Source organism: Polyodon spathula, chromosome 7 (assembly GCF_017654505.1).
Source record: "Polyodon spathula isolate WHYD16114869_AA chromosome 7, ASM1765450v1, whole genome shotgun sequence".
Lineage (NCBI taxonomy): Eukaryota > Metazoa > Chordata > Actinopteri > Acipenseriformes > Polyodontidae > Polyodon > Polyodon spathula.
In genome coordinates, this window is record NC_054540.1 from 18,281,500 (window position 1) to 18,297,433 (window position 15,934).

Genomic DNA, 15,934 nt, shown 5'->3' on the forward strand with positions numbered 1-15,934 from the left:
GCAAAGTATTCTGCTCTTTCTTTTACCGATTGCATACAAGACTGAGAGGGTTGTGGTTTTATGCCTGCCAAAAAAAAGACAGAAAGAGTGAGAAATTGGCACACTAACACAATGAAGAGACAGTAACAGTATGGAATTTGAACACACAAATGCCCAAAAGCCACACATAAAATACATGTCCAGCCCTAGTTTAATGTCCATGCTTGCAACATTCAGACTGATGTACTATGACAGAAACACGGTGTGTCTGTCATCACACTGCCATGCTTTTTTTTATTTTATTTTTTTTTAAATAAAATCAGTCACTAGTAATGATCCTTTATTTCAAATTTGTACATCCATTATCAGAGTACTAAAGTAGCCTATATGGTATACAATAAAATAAAATAAAATGTACTGTACACGAGAACTTACAAATTTCACCAAATCACTTGATTAAAGAAAATATACATTTAGCACCTTTTTATAGCCTCAATACGATGCCTCTCCGCTGCCTCTTTAAGACACAAAAACATCAATACCATGCAGCATTTTTTATTTTAATCATAATTTAAATGATAAAAATGATTCATAAAGAAACCAAATAACTTTATCTGCCACCTACAGAACTGCAATATATTTGTGGTTGGGGAAATGTCACTTTTCCCAACAACCTATTTGAACACACAACCTTTTGCTCATACTGTATTTCATTAAAACAAATTAACAAAATGAACTGGCATTAGCAGTTGGCACAACTCAGGCACACAGAAAGGGGGGGGGGGTTGGGGGGCTTGCAGAGGGAAAAGATACCATCTAAATAGATCCAGTTATCTGGTACAGCCATTACAATTGTAAAAACAAATTAGTAAAATGTATATAGCAAGCATCGTACCTGCTGTAGCATCTCCACTGAGTCAGCAGAACTCTTGCTCCAACCAACAAACCACAAAACAGAATAGTCAGAAGCATGTAAAAAAAAAAAAAAAACACTATATTTTATTCCAAAAGTATTCGTTAAAAAAGTGATATACATTTTAGCTTAATAAAATGTTTTATTTTTTTCTATTTTGCAAACTGCATACTTATTTTAATTGCATTTATTACAGGGCAAAAATGTGTCACAATATGTCAACTCTGGGTAATTAAGCACAATAAATGTATTAGATACTGTTCTTATTGCACATATTGTACTGGAACACGGCTCTCACACAAGATACGTGTACTCTGTCAAGTAATTTTTTATCCTGTTTGGTAAAGGCAGTTCCTCTATCCTCTTAGTAGCCTTGTTAATGGAGATTCTGCAGAGATGCTGCAGAGATGGAGTTGAAGCATAAATAGGGTTGGTCAACAAGAGCTGCACTGTGCCGTTGAGTGGTGATGCCGACTCCGAGCTTTTAGAAATCCGGGACAGATATACATAATGTTCTACAAGAGGCACCACAGTGTCAAACTGCTTGAGTCTGGGTTTGATGAACAAAACAGAGTCCAGCCTGAACTTGCCATCTCTGTACTCGATGCGCAAGTTGGTTGGTCCCACTGAAGTTTTTGCAGAAATGGTGAACAGGTAGTCCTGCTGCGAGCTGTCCCTGACTAGGAAGGTTCCCTCAGTGGTGTCCTGCAATATCTCTTTGGCTTCATTAGCTGTCAGATTACCCCAGTACCAACCTAATTGAAAACAAAATATTATAAACAAATACACTTGGGAATCAAATCGAAACCACTTTAAGTCATTTTATCATAGCCTATTATTGCCATTTAATAAGCTTAGATTTAGTTAATTAAAGCGGGAAGAGCAAAAGCGGTGAGAAAGTTGTTTAAATCCCTCTATTTATACCAGAGGGCATGTTTTCCAGGATTTAGGTATAGGTTGTACAAAATGCCTCTCCTAGAGGGCACGTTTAAAAACCAGTAAAAGCAGATGAACGATATTCCCAGCAAAGGCAAAGTTTGTAACACACAAACCTATATCCCATTAAATTATATCCACAGCCTCAATCTTATAAAAAATGCCAATTCACAGGTTCATCAAAATAAGAAACTTTTTACATACATTATGAAGAAAGAGAATAGCATATATTATATATGAGTGAGCTTAGCACCCTGTTGCAACTAACAAAAACTATACATTACACAATTTACAAGTCCAAATAATAAAACGACATAGATTTTACTTTTTCGATGCAGTCTCTCGAATAGCTAACAGAATATGGGTGTAATATATATTTTGACTACATCCATTTTTTGCATAACATATGCAGAAGGCAAAACAAAACTTTAAATTGTAATTACAAGTTTCTGCGCGCAGCATTTAAATTGGAGCAAAACAAAATTATTAGTTTGTACCTATGTTTAAAAGCGGAACACTTATAACGTGAATGTAAAATATTATTAATAAACAAATAAATACATCAAAACCATATATTTTTATTAATGAAATTGAATGTTCGATAGGGTCGTTATTCAATATGTTTATGGTCTGCTTGCTTAAAACAACGAGTAATATTAGTTATATGTACGTGGTACACGTACCTGCTCTTTTCAGTTCCCCCGTGGCGACTGCAATGCGGTTCTGATCTGAATCTACAGCTCTGGATTCCGTTTCCGATCTCGCCTCATTTGCTATGGTTTCTGTGGAATCTGATGAAAGGCCGGTCATTTGAAAACTCCCAGGAATCAACGTCTTGCATCCAACAAATACTGAAATAAATCGATGTGTGTATATCCTTTGACACTAACCGAATTTGGGGCAACTCTTTGTACTAGTTGCCATCCAACCGTATCTTCTCTTCCACCTGAAACAAAACAAAAAATATATATATATATAAGTTTGATTTAAATGCAGGCGATAGTACTCAACACCTTCTTTGAGTCAATTGTTTACATAGTTTCTGAGTTTAGCGGGTTTCATCGCGCACACGGAAACAGTTGCAACAATATTTACAATGGGAATACAATGCCCCTGCATGTTATATTTCTTGAATACTGATGCGGGTAATTGCCAAACACACATTAGCAGAGGGCACCTTGTAAAACCAAACTGCACCATTTCACACACACTAGGCTCCAGCAATACAATACATATTCATTATCTATCGATCTATAAACATTTTGCCAAATATGTTCTATATAAAGAATTCCCGATCAACGTTCTTACCACGACGAACGATCGACTTATTTATTACTACTTATAGTTTGACCTGCAGGAAATGAGTCTGATCAGATTACAATTAAATTAGCAAATTACTGAATTATTGTACAACATATCACTTCTAATCGTTAAAGCGACTGTAATTATTAACAGTACGTTAATGTTTGTACTGCGCTTCTGTTTTTTAAAACACATTAAATAAATGTACACATGTATGTATCGAGGAATCAGAGGCAGAATTTCTAAAACTGGCTTTACAGATTAACCAAATGTAACCAAATATACTTTTATATTCAATAAATATATAGCAATTGAGGTCAAGTGGCATGCTTACCTGTGCACCCAGGAGAAGATGTTAAGTCAAGCCATTAATAAATGTTTTTCTCTTATGTTTTCGGAGCACAAAGTTGACCCAGGTCGAAAATATATTTTCACTCAAAAAGTGAGACTTGTTCCACAAAGGGCAATGCGGAAGGCCGATTTAACAGCAAGCTTACAAACACATCCATTTCAATTTCAACAAAATGTTGTAAAAAAATAATAAATAAATAAAATTAACAAAATTCGATGGCAACTTAACACGTTGAGATTCACGAATACGTAATTTTGTGAAATAGAAATATCTTTCGTACAACCTTATCGGATTACTACAGCACGAATATTACTGGTCGTACACTGGGACGCGTATTTTGACTGCAAGTCAACAATATATGTATGTATATATATATTTACAAAAATGAATTCGGGTACGCAGGATATTAGCTGCTTAGGGGTTTCCAGTGCCGAATCTCGTTGCATTTGTAGTGTTTAGAAGATAAAGTTCGTGCAAGACACCGCTCAGCCTGCAGATAAAAAAAGGCCACTTTCTATGAACTTTCCAGGAATCTTGACACGTGACAGCAGTTGGCATTATTCCCATCTCTTTTAAGGTGGAACCTGAAACAATCACTTTTCTCTGCCCGATGAGAATTGTGAAGGCATAGTAAATGCTTTCTTTTTTGAAAAAAATAAAATAAATAGAAAAATAAAAGATAAAAAAATACATTCATTATAAAGTATAGCATACATGGGAAATTTAATATGGCGCACTTACACCGTGCCCAATAAGGTGGATTTTTACATAATTTACGTATGTGCGTTTACTTGGCACCTCACAGCATTTGAACTTGGGATGGTCGAGATAAAAGCTGCATGGTATGATAAATATATATGTTTAAAAAAAGATAATACCGTCCTAAAGTTGATATTACAGTCAGGGCCGGATTAACGCATAGGCAAACTAGGGCCCAAATTTAAGAGGGGGCCCAAAACGATAGTTTATGTATGTAACCCCAGTTCCCGAAGGTGTAGATGCCAAATTGAATACTTTTCGGATATGCTTGCTTGTTAGGTATTCGCTGAGCATTTTTATCTCGAATCTGCCGATAGTCTCCACCGCGGAGTCACGTCCTCGGTCCCGCCTCACCGCGGTAATATAGGGGCACCGCACAGATCTGTCAATAGTCTCCTGCTGAATAATCATCGTCATCTATTTCTTTGAAATATCTTGCATCAGTTTTCCTGCACCACCATAGGCTTGCAAAGAATACTTTCTACTGGGTACAAAACACTCTTTCCAATTTATTGTACAACAACAAATACAGTATCTAATGATTTCAGAAAGTGCAAGGCGTACTTATTATTGCCACTTTCTATTTATAGTCACAGGGAATAACAATTGGCAAGTTTGGTTCATGCTATGTGTGTGTGTGTATATATATATATAATTGCAGAATAGTGGACAAAAAAACGGCAAGCCGTGACGATACCTGCCAGATTCTCTGAATATACTCTATTACATTGAGAAATATATGATATATATATATATATAATAATATATATATATATATAGATCAAAAGCAAAAGGGACAAAAAACGATAAAAAACGATATTTTCCAATTTCAACCTGCAAGCATTTTCTGAGCAGTAATTATAAAAAGTGAAAACACATACAATCACTGGATAATACAAATAGGACCGTATTATATATTTACAACGGTATTGGCGCTGTGCTTCAGTGCGAGAAGTCCCGGGTTCGCGCCCGCCCTCCGCCGGTGTGTGGATTGCCTCGTTTTGTGTGATGCGGGAACTGAGGTTCACTGCATTAGCTTTTTGATCATACCCCAAGAGTGCTGTCAAATGCCATCAGTTAAGAACACCGAACGCATTTCCAGGGCGTGTTGCAAGCATTTGAATGCAATAAATCCACTGCACTGCATTAACTGTAGCCTCATCTTTCTTCAATTGTCCCACTGGAGAATGATCTAATCATCTGGTGGTGAAAAATAATAGAGGGCTGAAAACTGGTCAGATATCAACCAGCCCCCGGCTAAAAGAATTAATATTATCGATTACTATCATGTAAATAATGGTAGCTTATACTTCTTACATTAAAGATTAATTCACTTTGGATATTTATTTAAAAATAAAAAAAAACTGTTTGTTCTCTCTGTATTTGCTTGTCCCAAGTCTATTCGACTCTAGTTTTTTATAGTCTTTACCAGATTTTCTAAAAGCCTTTTTGACACACTAAGGAATTTAGGCCCCTTGTCTCCTAGAAATTACTTTAAAAGGAATGTATTTTCTAATTTTCTCTTTATGTTTTGTTTTCTTTTTTTCATTAGGTAGACATGAAGAATTGACTTTTTACAGAGTACAAACAAAACGCACCATGTCTCATCCACTACAAATACAGTAACCTCTGATTACATAGTGGCAATACTAATCAAATATATTTCTTTCATGGGGACGGGAGGGTGGGTTGAAATTTGGGGGGTTAAGTGGGGCTAATTTCAGCGACTGGAACAAACTGTTAAATCACTCATCTTTTCAAACACAAGTCTGCTGTACAAATGTAAAATTGGGACATGTGAAACTTTTACATAAAACCACTGAGGAACAGGTTCGTCCGTCTTTTTTTTTTTAAACCGTTTTTGTATTTCTTTATTTGATGTCATTTATTTAAACCATTTTAATGCTTGTACTGCAGGCGTTTCTACTTTCTTACCTCACGTCGGATCGACAACCTACTTTTATTTTGACGTGGTTACTTTGACGACTGTGTTACGTTGATATTTCACGCTCACGCGGGAAAAGCAAAAAATGGCGGAGTTGTGACTGTTTTGAATTTAACTAAATAATAATAATAATAATAATATAAAACATATTTGTATCCAAAGATAGTTGATAATTAATTAATTAATTAAATTGGAGATTGTTGACTAACTGTAAAGCTTGTCGTTTGGATGTAAAACCTTCCTAAAAAAGGTAAATTATTATTTTTTTGTTCTACATATTCTTTTAATGCACAGATAACATTTCTTCTGGGTGGGCAATCTGTTAATCTTGATACGTAGTCGGTACACTATTGTTAGTTTACATTGAAATAATGTAAGTGCTTTCGATATATGTTGTTCAACTGGCTGTGTTTTCATTGTTGCATTGACACAACGACCTCGTATGTAAATACAGAAGCAATGGCAATCGCTAAAATAATTATAGCGATTAATTAATTCCACGCTTTGACAGTTTGAACAGTACTGCGCTTACTCTAGTCAATAGTTTGTTTTTGTCAGTAAACACGTTTTCTCTCTCTCTCAGTGTGCTCCCTGTAGGAAGTAAACACTAATCAGATAGCCCACGGGCGCTTATGGATGCTATTCATGGTATTGTGGATTGAGTCTTAATGTTACCTTGACCTGCAATGGTTGACACGATTCTTTTTTTGTTATGCTGTTTCTGTATAGTTGAAACATGGATGAAACAGAAGCAAGATACATGCATCTCCTCCAGCCCATCAGGGACATGACAAAAAACTGGGAGGTTGATGTGGCTGCGCAGCTTGGGGAATATATGCATGAGGTAAAAGGAGTTTTGATTGCAAATACGATTTTTTTCTGGGCAAATATAGTCAAATAAATGAATACATAAACGCTGGAAGAAAACTATCTACATTACTAACAAGGACTTCGTTTAGAAGGTGCTAATTCGTGGTCTTGAGAGTAGCTTATACGGTTACTGTACATTGAAAAATGAAAGTTCAAAAAAGGGAACCAGAGTAAATGCACTCCTTGTTATGCTGGGAGGATTTAATCAGGCTACTGTATTTTGTAACTCCAGTTGTTGACCTTAATTATTTTATTGCACAGTTAGATCAGATCTGTATTTCTTTCGATGGAGGTAAAACAACCATGAACTTTGCAGAGGCTGCCCTACTTATCCAAGGATCAGCCTGTATTTACAGCAAAAAGGTGAGTAGCAAAATAAAGCATTATATTTGGAATACAGACTTTTTTCCAAAAAAAGCTGTCAAGATATAGCAACTGTCCCATTTGACAAGATCTACAAATATGGTTTTGATTATAGTTCCCTATTTGTGTTGCTCCTGTAGTGTTATCTGTAGTTTTAAACAGTAATACTGAAATAATCAAATTGCATATTTAGCTTCTCTGTAAAACTTACATGAATAAAGTTATTTTCTTGTTTATATTTTTAATAGGTGGAATACCTTTATTCCCTGGTCTATCAAGCACTGGACTTCATCTCCAATAAAAAGTAATTCTGATAGCAGTGGTATGGTTTTCTTGCAATGGTACAGATTCCCAGGTGAAATGTATTGTGTTTTACAGCAACTGTTTTATTTTTCAGATATTGGTTAATTTGTAGGTACCAGAAACAAACATAGTGTTAAACCTGACCCAGTATGATGAAGCAATACCGTAATGCAGGGGTTCTCAAACCCGGTACTGGAGGACCCCCTGTCTGCTGGTTTTTATTCCAACTGAGCTTTCAATCACTTAACTAAACCTGTAATTCAATTGAACTAATAATTTGCTTAATTAGACCTTATTAAACAATTGCAGAGTTCAAATTACTTATAAAATGTTATATCTAACTTGAAGTCTGCAACTGTTTGAGATGAAAACAGATAAAAGGCGATTTTGTTTTGAAGGAAAATGGTATAATTTTTTGTTTGTTTTTACCCTCAATGCCGCAATCTAGGCGAGACAAGCAACCAGCATCTGTTGGAGTGGATGGTGTTGATAAAGATGCAACCTTTGCACATAGAAATGAAGAAGAGGAGGTAATGTTTCAAAATAGTGACAGTAGAGGGAACAATTTAAATGGAAAAAAAAGTTTAACTGAAAGGAAAAGTGGTTTAAAAGTACATGAGACACCTGTGCAGATTCAGTGGACTGGATGGTATTTTTTAAATTTCTTATCTGTTTAATATCCTTCTGTATTTTTTTTTTCTGAGGATTATTTTCCATGCTCACCAACAGTTTCTGTAACAAAAATAAAGACAATCTTATAAAAAGACTCCACAGGGCTGATTGTGGGGAAGCATGTATCAGTGTTGCAAAGAGCACAATGCTCCACCAATGGTTTTTCAGTGCGCTGCACTTTATACATATATATTCGTATGAGCTTAACATGCAGCCTACAGCACTCAGTATTCCCAGGTGGTCTCCCATCCAAGAACTAACCAAGCCCAACATTGCTTTGCTTAAGCATTGCGTGGTAAGTTCGATTTGAAGAGCTTTTTGCCATCAGAGACGTTGCCCAGGGGTCACTACAAGGAAGTAGCTCTTCTTGATCCCCTGCACTTTATACAGTACATCCCCACAATCTGGAGGCATCTTTTCAGAAACAATTTTTTTGCTGGAAAAGTTAGTAAGCATGGAAAAAAGTGAGAATCCTACACAACCACCATAATATAACATTAAACAGGTGAGAAATTAAGTTTAAAGCTTCTGAAAATATGGGTGATGCACAGTATCCCTTAAAGCCTAATGCAGCTGAGCGAAGTCAACTCATAGTAATTTTTCTTTTTTCAGTTTCTTTCACTGGATGACATTAATAGCACCAACAAATCAAACATGGACATGAGGAAAAATAATTCTCCCAATGTAAGTTTTAGTTTAACAGTATAAAACTACCATGAAATATCTTGCAGGAAGGCTCTTGTTTCATGTTGCAGTTAATATAAGGTTCTGAAAGACAATATGTTTTCTATAATCATTTCTTCCAAAAATCTGTGTTTGTTGGGTTTTTCTATGAGAACTATACCAAATGTTGAACTCATCATTAGTGATTTAAAAAAAAAAATAATAATAAAAAAATAATTATGGTACATTATTAACAGGTTATTTTCTTATGTATTTTTGTCTTCAGGTTGTGGACATAGTTCCATTGACTCCCGTGGGTTTAGTGCCCCCTGAAGAAGCAGAGAAAAAGGATAACCCACTTTACAGGTTTACAACTGCATTGCTTTTTTAATTTGTTTTTTTTTTTAGAGAAAATCAATTAGCAAGACATAGAAAAAAGTAGAAAACTGTAATCGTGCTACCGGTTACAGAAATGTAAGCTGGTACAAAAATGGAAAGTATTCAGTTATTATTTATTTGATATTATCTTTCAGAGTGTTTTATTTTGCCCAGAGATTCTGTAGTGCTGTAACACTTAAGTTAAGATCTTCTTCACACTAAATATTTGTTGAACAAAATTTACTTTTGTGTAATTTTATTAGCACAAACTTTTATACTAGGTTTAGTTGACAAACCAAGCAAGTCCTGGCCATTGACAAGCCCAAAAACAAACAAACAGGAATGCCACTTTTACAAATTACACAACAATAAGCAAATCACTGAAAAGCATTTACTGTTTTTAAAACTAAAATATATGTGTTTATTTTGCAGCCGGAAAGGTGAAATCCTTGCAAGCTGTAAGGATTTCAGGATGAACACTTACACACCCCACGCCAATGGGGCCTTTGTGCTGGACCTGGCAGGAGTGTCTCCTACAAGGGAGTTTTTAAGGGAGGGGAATGCTTCAGGTATTAAAACAATTCTAGAAAAACTGTGTGTCATTCTTAAAATCCTGAACTATATATGACTGAGTAGGTGTGTACACTTGTCCTAAACTCCATTATTTTTGTAAGTGAGAAAGTTAATGTGGATTTTTTAAAATTTATTAGTAATATAGCAGTTCTGTAATTTTAGTATTGGACGTCGGCCCAAGTGATGAAAATGGAAACCTACGAGCAGGGACCAGCAATAATGAGGCACCACTACCGATTCTCAACTTTTCAGACCCAGGCGGTAAGGCCAGTGCTCAGGGAAATGCCTCTAAACAGCTTCTGGTTTTATGATGTGTACTTCATTTTTAAAGTCTTAAACATTTGTTCTTTTTAAATATAATTGATTTTATTGAATCATTATATAGACCACAAATTTAAAAAATAGTCATATACAGTTCTTCATGCTCTATTACACTGGGCAACAATAAATACCTAAACTGAGGAGCTAATGCCCAACTTTTATTTTCATTCTCATTTGCCTTTTTAAATTTTTTTGTATATAGGTGCTGGAGATAATGACTGCGATGATGGTGATGCTGGCGATGCATTTCTTCAGCTTACAGCGTGCAATGGGATGGAGGTAGACCCATCTCCTTCAGAGCATGTTGAGAGACGCCAGGTAAGTTTCACAGGAGATATTGCTTCAGCTTGTCTGGATCTCTTGCCTGATAAAAATCCTCAGGATTACATTAAGCTTTTAAAGGTAAGGTTACATATTATGTCATCCTCCTTAGCCAATGTATATATGGTGGCAGTAGTTCTATGTCCTTTCATGATTTACTATGTTCAGTTTCACTGCACTATATACAGGACACTGATCGGATGAAATCACAAGAAAACATGATACTTGTAGTATAGTACTTCTAGTACAGTAACCTTAAATGTTTTTATTTTTCTGCAGGCTGTAAATGACAGATATATGCTGAGAGAACGAGCTCTTGCACCAGCTGAGACTGAGAAAGCAAAGGTACTAAGAAACATATAATAAATTAATTCTCAAATATAAACAAACCTGCTTTATTTCTATTTGTAGAAGCAGACATCACTTTAAATAAACTGAAACAAAGCTTTACAATGTACTATAGTTTAGTGGTTTTGCTGTGCTTTGTTATTAACTGGTCGAGGTGTTATGTTTGGAGTAGGTGTAGGATAAGTATATCTTTCTGTTTTGGTAATTTTATGTATTTAGGAATTCCTGGATCCATGGAGAAGTCTTGATCCTTTTAGTAATTCTGAAGACAAGCCCTTTAAAAAAGGTAAGAGGACATAAACTGGAAGATTACTATTAACAGAATACTTGTACAATAGTGATGTGTGTGTGTGTGTGTGTGTGTGTGTGTGTATATATATATATATAATATATTATATATTATATATATATATATATATAACCAATTATATGTGTGTGTGTGTGTGGTTAATTAACTGTACTTATTTGTATAATTGTAATTATTACTGTTATTATTATAATATTAAAACAAAAAAAATCTTACTGATGTATTTTACCAGGCAAGCATTTTACAATCCCTCGATGTGTTGAAGAAACAACTGGAAACAGTAGGAAAAGAAAAGGCCCCACAAAGCTACAGGACTTTAGGAAATGGTTCTCAGGGACATGTAGGTACACTTGATTGCATTTTGATTGTAAAATAATTCCCAAGTAACTTTTTTTTTTTCTTCTGTACTAATATTTTATTGTATTCTTATTTAAGATTATGAAGGTGCTGATGTCAAGGGTAAGAAAAAAGGGCCGACATTTGCAGGTACGTACTTTTCTTTGAAAATTCCAGTTGCTAAGTGCATAAAAATGTAAGGAACTGCTATAAATGGATTCAAACTGTTGCATAAGTATTTGCACACTTAATGTATACAGTATTTTAACTGTGTTTTCAGACATGGAGGTGCTGTATTGGAAGCACATGAAAGAGAGGCTTGTTGCACAGAAGAAGATACAAAAGAAAATGGTTTGTGTTTGCATTAAATGTTTTAAACATATTAGTGGTTTGTCAAGGTACACAACAAAACCTGTGTGTGTAAACAGTGGGAAGTAAAATTGACGTAATTGCTTTTTGAGTGCCTACCTTAAGCAAAAAACTAAGGCAGCATATATATATATATATATATATATATATATATATATATATATATAGTATATGTATTTATTAGTATGTATTACAGGTGAGGAAATATTCTTTTGGTGTTTTTTTCCCCTGAAAGTTTTGTTTAAATATATTGTCTGTCCATTGTTGTCTTTGCATGATGCTTTTAGTTTTTCCACCATTTATTCAGTTTTCAATCCTGTTCCAAATCTTTGACAGTATCCTATTTATTTGATCTGATCAACATGTGAGACACTGCAGCCTTTGGTGCTGTACAATTTATAGAGTTTCACAATTATTTTAGGGGATATTATTTTCTAATGAGATTGCTGAGCACCACAATAAAGATTTGGAAAATGCAGAGGAACAAAATGAAGTTGAGGATAACCGACATGATGATTACCTTGATAATGATGGAGGAGGTAAAGTACCATATCTTTCTTATGTTTTATTTATTATTATTGTGAATTGTATTAAATCTGAAGTCTTCTCTTGCTTCAGATGATTTCTCGGATCATGAAAACTTGGCACAAGACTTCCCTGTAGAAATATTGGACGAGGAGAGACTGGCAGCTACTGGTAATTCAGTATTTCCATGTCAGAATTCAAAACGGCTTATAATACAGAATCTTAATATCACCTCAAAGCCCTGTACACACATACATTTCCCTGATTTATTATTATTTTTTCAAATGTTATTTCTCTTTTTATTTTTATTTGAAGAGCCCCAGGAGGAAAGGCCGAGTTACGAGGATCTGGTCCGTAGAAATGTGGTGTGTACACAAAAACTAATAGAACTTTTTTTTTTTTTTAAATTAGTAAGGGTGAAATGATTCATTTTATCTCAATGAATGGTGGTACTTCTGTAAATTATATAATAACTTTGTCAGCCTATTGTCCAAATTCCAAAATTCCTATGTCCTGATGTGTTTTCCCAGGATCTGTTTATTGCTAACTCCCAGAAGTATGCACGAGAGACAGTGCTATCTATCAGAGTGAGAGACTGGGAAGACAAGATGGGCCCACAGCTAACTGAACAGGTAATAATAATTATATGGGTAGATTGACTTCTTAAATACATGCACCATGAACACTCAAAAAAAGCTTTTTCTTTATTAGACCTTAACCTCCAACCAGTAATGTTATCTACAATTAGACAGTAATACTATATCATTAATTTGCCTTATGTACTTGGTGCATAATGTTTTGTACAGGTTTAGGCTTGCATTAGTTATGATGGGTTTAAAGGGACCAAATGACTTGAGATGCACACAGGAGGTTATCATCTGATGTGTAAAGCTTTATGACTGCATTCACATTTTTCCTACACAGGAAGAAAGAGTAGCCTTTGACATCCATGACTACGGGGACAAGATTGTGGATGCTTTCAGCCAAGTGGGAGAGAGGCGCACGTTTGCTAGCATTGTGAGGGGGAAGGAAGCATTTGAAGTGTGCCGCTACAAGCTAGCATCTTTGCAACTGGTATGTACACAAATGTAGGACTGGCCAGTAACCAGTGGTTAAAGAAAAGGCATGATATCAGGAGGTTCCCGGTTCAGACATAAAAACCGAGGTCATATTGAAAGTGACTCTGCAGCAGCAGTTGTGATGCATAGTTCACCCTGAAATCTCTGTAAGTCATTTTGGATAAAAGCGTCTGATAAATGACTAATTAATAATAAAAATAATAATAATAACAACCCACTGTGTGTGACCCTGAGCAAGTCACTTATCCTCCTTGTGCTCTGTCCTTCAGATGAGACGTAAAACTGAAGTGACTGCAGCAGCAGTTGTTAATGCATAGTTCACCCCCTAGTCTCTGTAATTTGTTTTAGGTAAAAGTGTCTGCTAAATGAATATTTAATAAAGCATCTGGGTTTTTTTTTTTTTTTTTTTGGCTTTTACTGTAGCTAGAATTGTCTTCCAAAATCTTAACGTATGTTTCTTTCTTCCTTTAGGCGAACGACTGCACAGTGAAGATAGATAAAAAACCAGGACTATATGAATCTATTGATTCCATGGAACTAACCCTGCTAAGCAAACAGCGAGCACATGAAAGATTTCAAACATATGCTGCTCCTTCCCTTACTGATTTCTGATCCCAGTGAAACCATGGACACATTGGTGTTTATTGGATTTAAGTTTTTAGGAAATGCATTGAGAAGTCAATAAACTGAAGCCTCTAAGTTTCTCAAAAAAATATGGACATGGAACCAGGTAAATCCTCCCACATGAAAGCTGACTGTTTGCAGTGTCACAAGATCTGAACAAAGGGGGGTCCCCACAAGTTTTGAGGATTTTTCTAAAACCATATTTAAAATATGATTATGGGTCTTTTCAGCTGTGTGCTAATTAGATTTGGGGGAATGTACATACACCCTAAATGCAAAGCAAGTAACTAAACATACACTTGCATTTCCTATACCTCAGACTTTTAATATATGTTTTCAAGGTCTTTGTATTTTATGAATGCACATTTATACAAAGCAAAAAAATAAAAAAAATGAAATGCTGAGTCTTGAATATTGATCAGGTACATATATATATATATATATTATATATATATATATATAATATATAATATATATATATCCGATATATATGGAAAAGATTTTTTCTATCTTTACTTCAATAAATATGCCATAATCTGCTTGCTTCTGTTTTACAAAACCGAAAAAAAAAATTAATAAAATGGCAATTTTCTTATGTCGGTAGTTTTATGTATAATTATTATATCTGTACTATAAAATACAATAAAAGCTACACAGGAACCTTTTTTTTTACCTGCTGCTGCTGTGTATAAAAATGCTATTGTGACCTTGGTGGTGAATAATGTATATCAATAAATGTCACATTTTGGTGTATGATTGTGTTGTTTCTACCATTCAGTTTTGATGAATTTTGAATAATTTTCCTGTTGTACCTTACTAGCTTGAATTGTGTGGCTGTAGAAAATTTGTATTATAATGTTATAAGGCCTATTACAAATTAAGTTTTTTACAATTACTATTTAAAATCAAGTGGTAGACATTGCTTTCAAATACTGTATATTGATGGCAATTTGTTTTTGTTTACTTCAGGATTAAGTTAAATACAATTAATAAATGTAATACATTAATTGTTAAAAGGGAGTTTACTTTTTGATTCCATATCTTTTCTAAGACTTTCACCTCTGATGGCCTGCTTTGGGATTCACACTGCATCACTTGCTCAGTGGTCTATTGGTCTTGAGAAACATGGCCCTAGACATGTTAGCTTACTTGCTTTTGGGCAACCCTATTGGATGAAAACATGTTTATTAATAATGCCTCAAATTTGGATACAGATTCCATGTTTATTTTTCCTGGTATTGATCAAAAATACTCAAGATTTATTGTATTTGGGCATCCTGCAATTGCTCCAGTCAAAATAACAACACTGAAGTTACACGCTGTATTTACAAAACTGGATATTGGACTACATCATTTATGTTTTACCATTACCTTTCTTTTTTTTTTAAAACAATGAAACAGTTTAAAATAAATACGTGAACAGGTAGCATTCTGGCAAATATCTATGAAAGCTATACCAGCTGGTGATTTTGAAAGTCAAAAAAAGTGAATGGTAGACCCTGTCCTATTGCTACTTTCTTCAGTTGTTCAAGTCTTTGTAGCTGCAGCTTTTTCTCTTTCTCTGAGCGCAGGTAGTACTACGTGCCCAGTACACCAACCCCAAAAAGCCAGGTCACAATCATACGAGTTCTTAGCTTTATTAGAGCAGTAGAGGTGGGCTTTGAAGAACCCTGGGAGTAGGGCCTTTTGCTTTGAA

The 15,934-nt window shown here is 34.9% G+C and overlaps 2 protein-coding genes across 2 annotated transcripts; one reads left to right on the plus strand and one right to left on the minus strand.

Annotated features, from left to right (window-relative positions):
* Positions 1 to 302: 302 nt before the first annotated feature.
* socs2 (suppressor of cytokine signaling 2) lies at positions 303 to 4,012 on the minus strand. The gene is made up of 3 exons (XM_041254812.1): positions 3,465 to 4,012; positions 2,512 to 2,774; positions 303 to 1,647 (listed from the first exon to the last, which is right to left on the minus strand). Exons 2-3 carry the CDS (start codon positions 2,636 to 2,638, stop codon positions 1,187 to 1,189), a joined length of 588 nt encoding a protein of 195 aa, XP_041110746.1. The 5' UTR covers positions 2,639 to 2,774; positions 3,465 to 4,012; the 3' UTR covers positions 303 to 1,186.
* A 2,259-nt stretch (positions 4,013 to 6,271) lies between these two features.
* ncaph2 (non-SMC condensin II complex, subunit H2) lies at positions 6,272 to 14,654 on the plus strand. Its single transcript, XM_041254813.1, has 21 exons — positions 6,272 to 6,436; positions 6,916 to 7,030; positions 7,318 to 7,419; positions 7,668 to 7,723; positions 8,171 to 8,252; positions 9,007 to 9,078; positions 9,344 to 9,423; positions 9,868 to 10,004; positions 10,171 to 10,269; positions 10,532 to 10,647; positions 10,930 to 10,995; positions 11,218 to 11,284; positions 11,538 to 11,645; positions 11,741 to 11,791; positions 11,922 to 11,992; positions 12,432 to 12,549; positions 12,629 to 12,706; positions 12,851 to 12,900; positions 13,066 to 13,167; positions 13,460 to 13,609; positions 14,086 to 14,654. Exons 2-21 carry the CDS (start codon positions 6,923 to 6,925, stop codon positions 14,224 to 14,226), a joined length of 1,854 nt encoding a protein of 617 aa, XP_041110747.1. The 5' UTR covers positions 6,272 to 6,436; positions 6,916 to 6,922; the 3' UTR covers positions 14,227 to 14,654.
* Positions 14,655 to 15,934: the final 1,280 nt, after the last annotated feature.

What these genes read in the sequence shown, in the direction of transcription:
- ncaph2 (XM_041254813.1), top strand. Translation starts at nt 6,923, where the DNA reads ATGGATGAAACAGAAGCAAGATACATGCATCTCCTCCAGCCCATCAGG. An exon ending in CCTTGATAATGATGGAGGAG is followed by an intron (nt 12,550 to 12,628) that starts GTAAAGTACCAT and finishes CTCTTGCTTCAG; the next exon opens with ATGATTTCTCGGATCATGAA. An exon ending in AGCTAGCATCTTTGCAACTG is followed by an intron (nt 13,610 to 14,085) that starts GTATGTACACAA and finishes TTCTTCCTTTAG; the next exon opens with GCGAACGACTGCACAGTGAA.
- socs2 (XM_041254812.1), bottom strand. Translation starts at nt 2,638, where the DNA reads ATGACCGGCCTTTCATCAGATTCCACAGAAACCATAGCAAATGAGGCG. An exon ending in GGGGGAACTGAAAAGAGCAG is followed by an intron (nt 1,648 to 2,511) that starts GTACGTGTACCA and finishes GTTTTCAATTAG; the next exon opens with GTTGGTACTGGGGTAATCTG.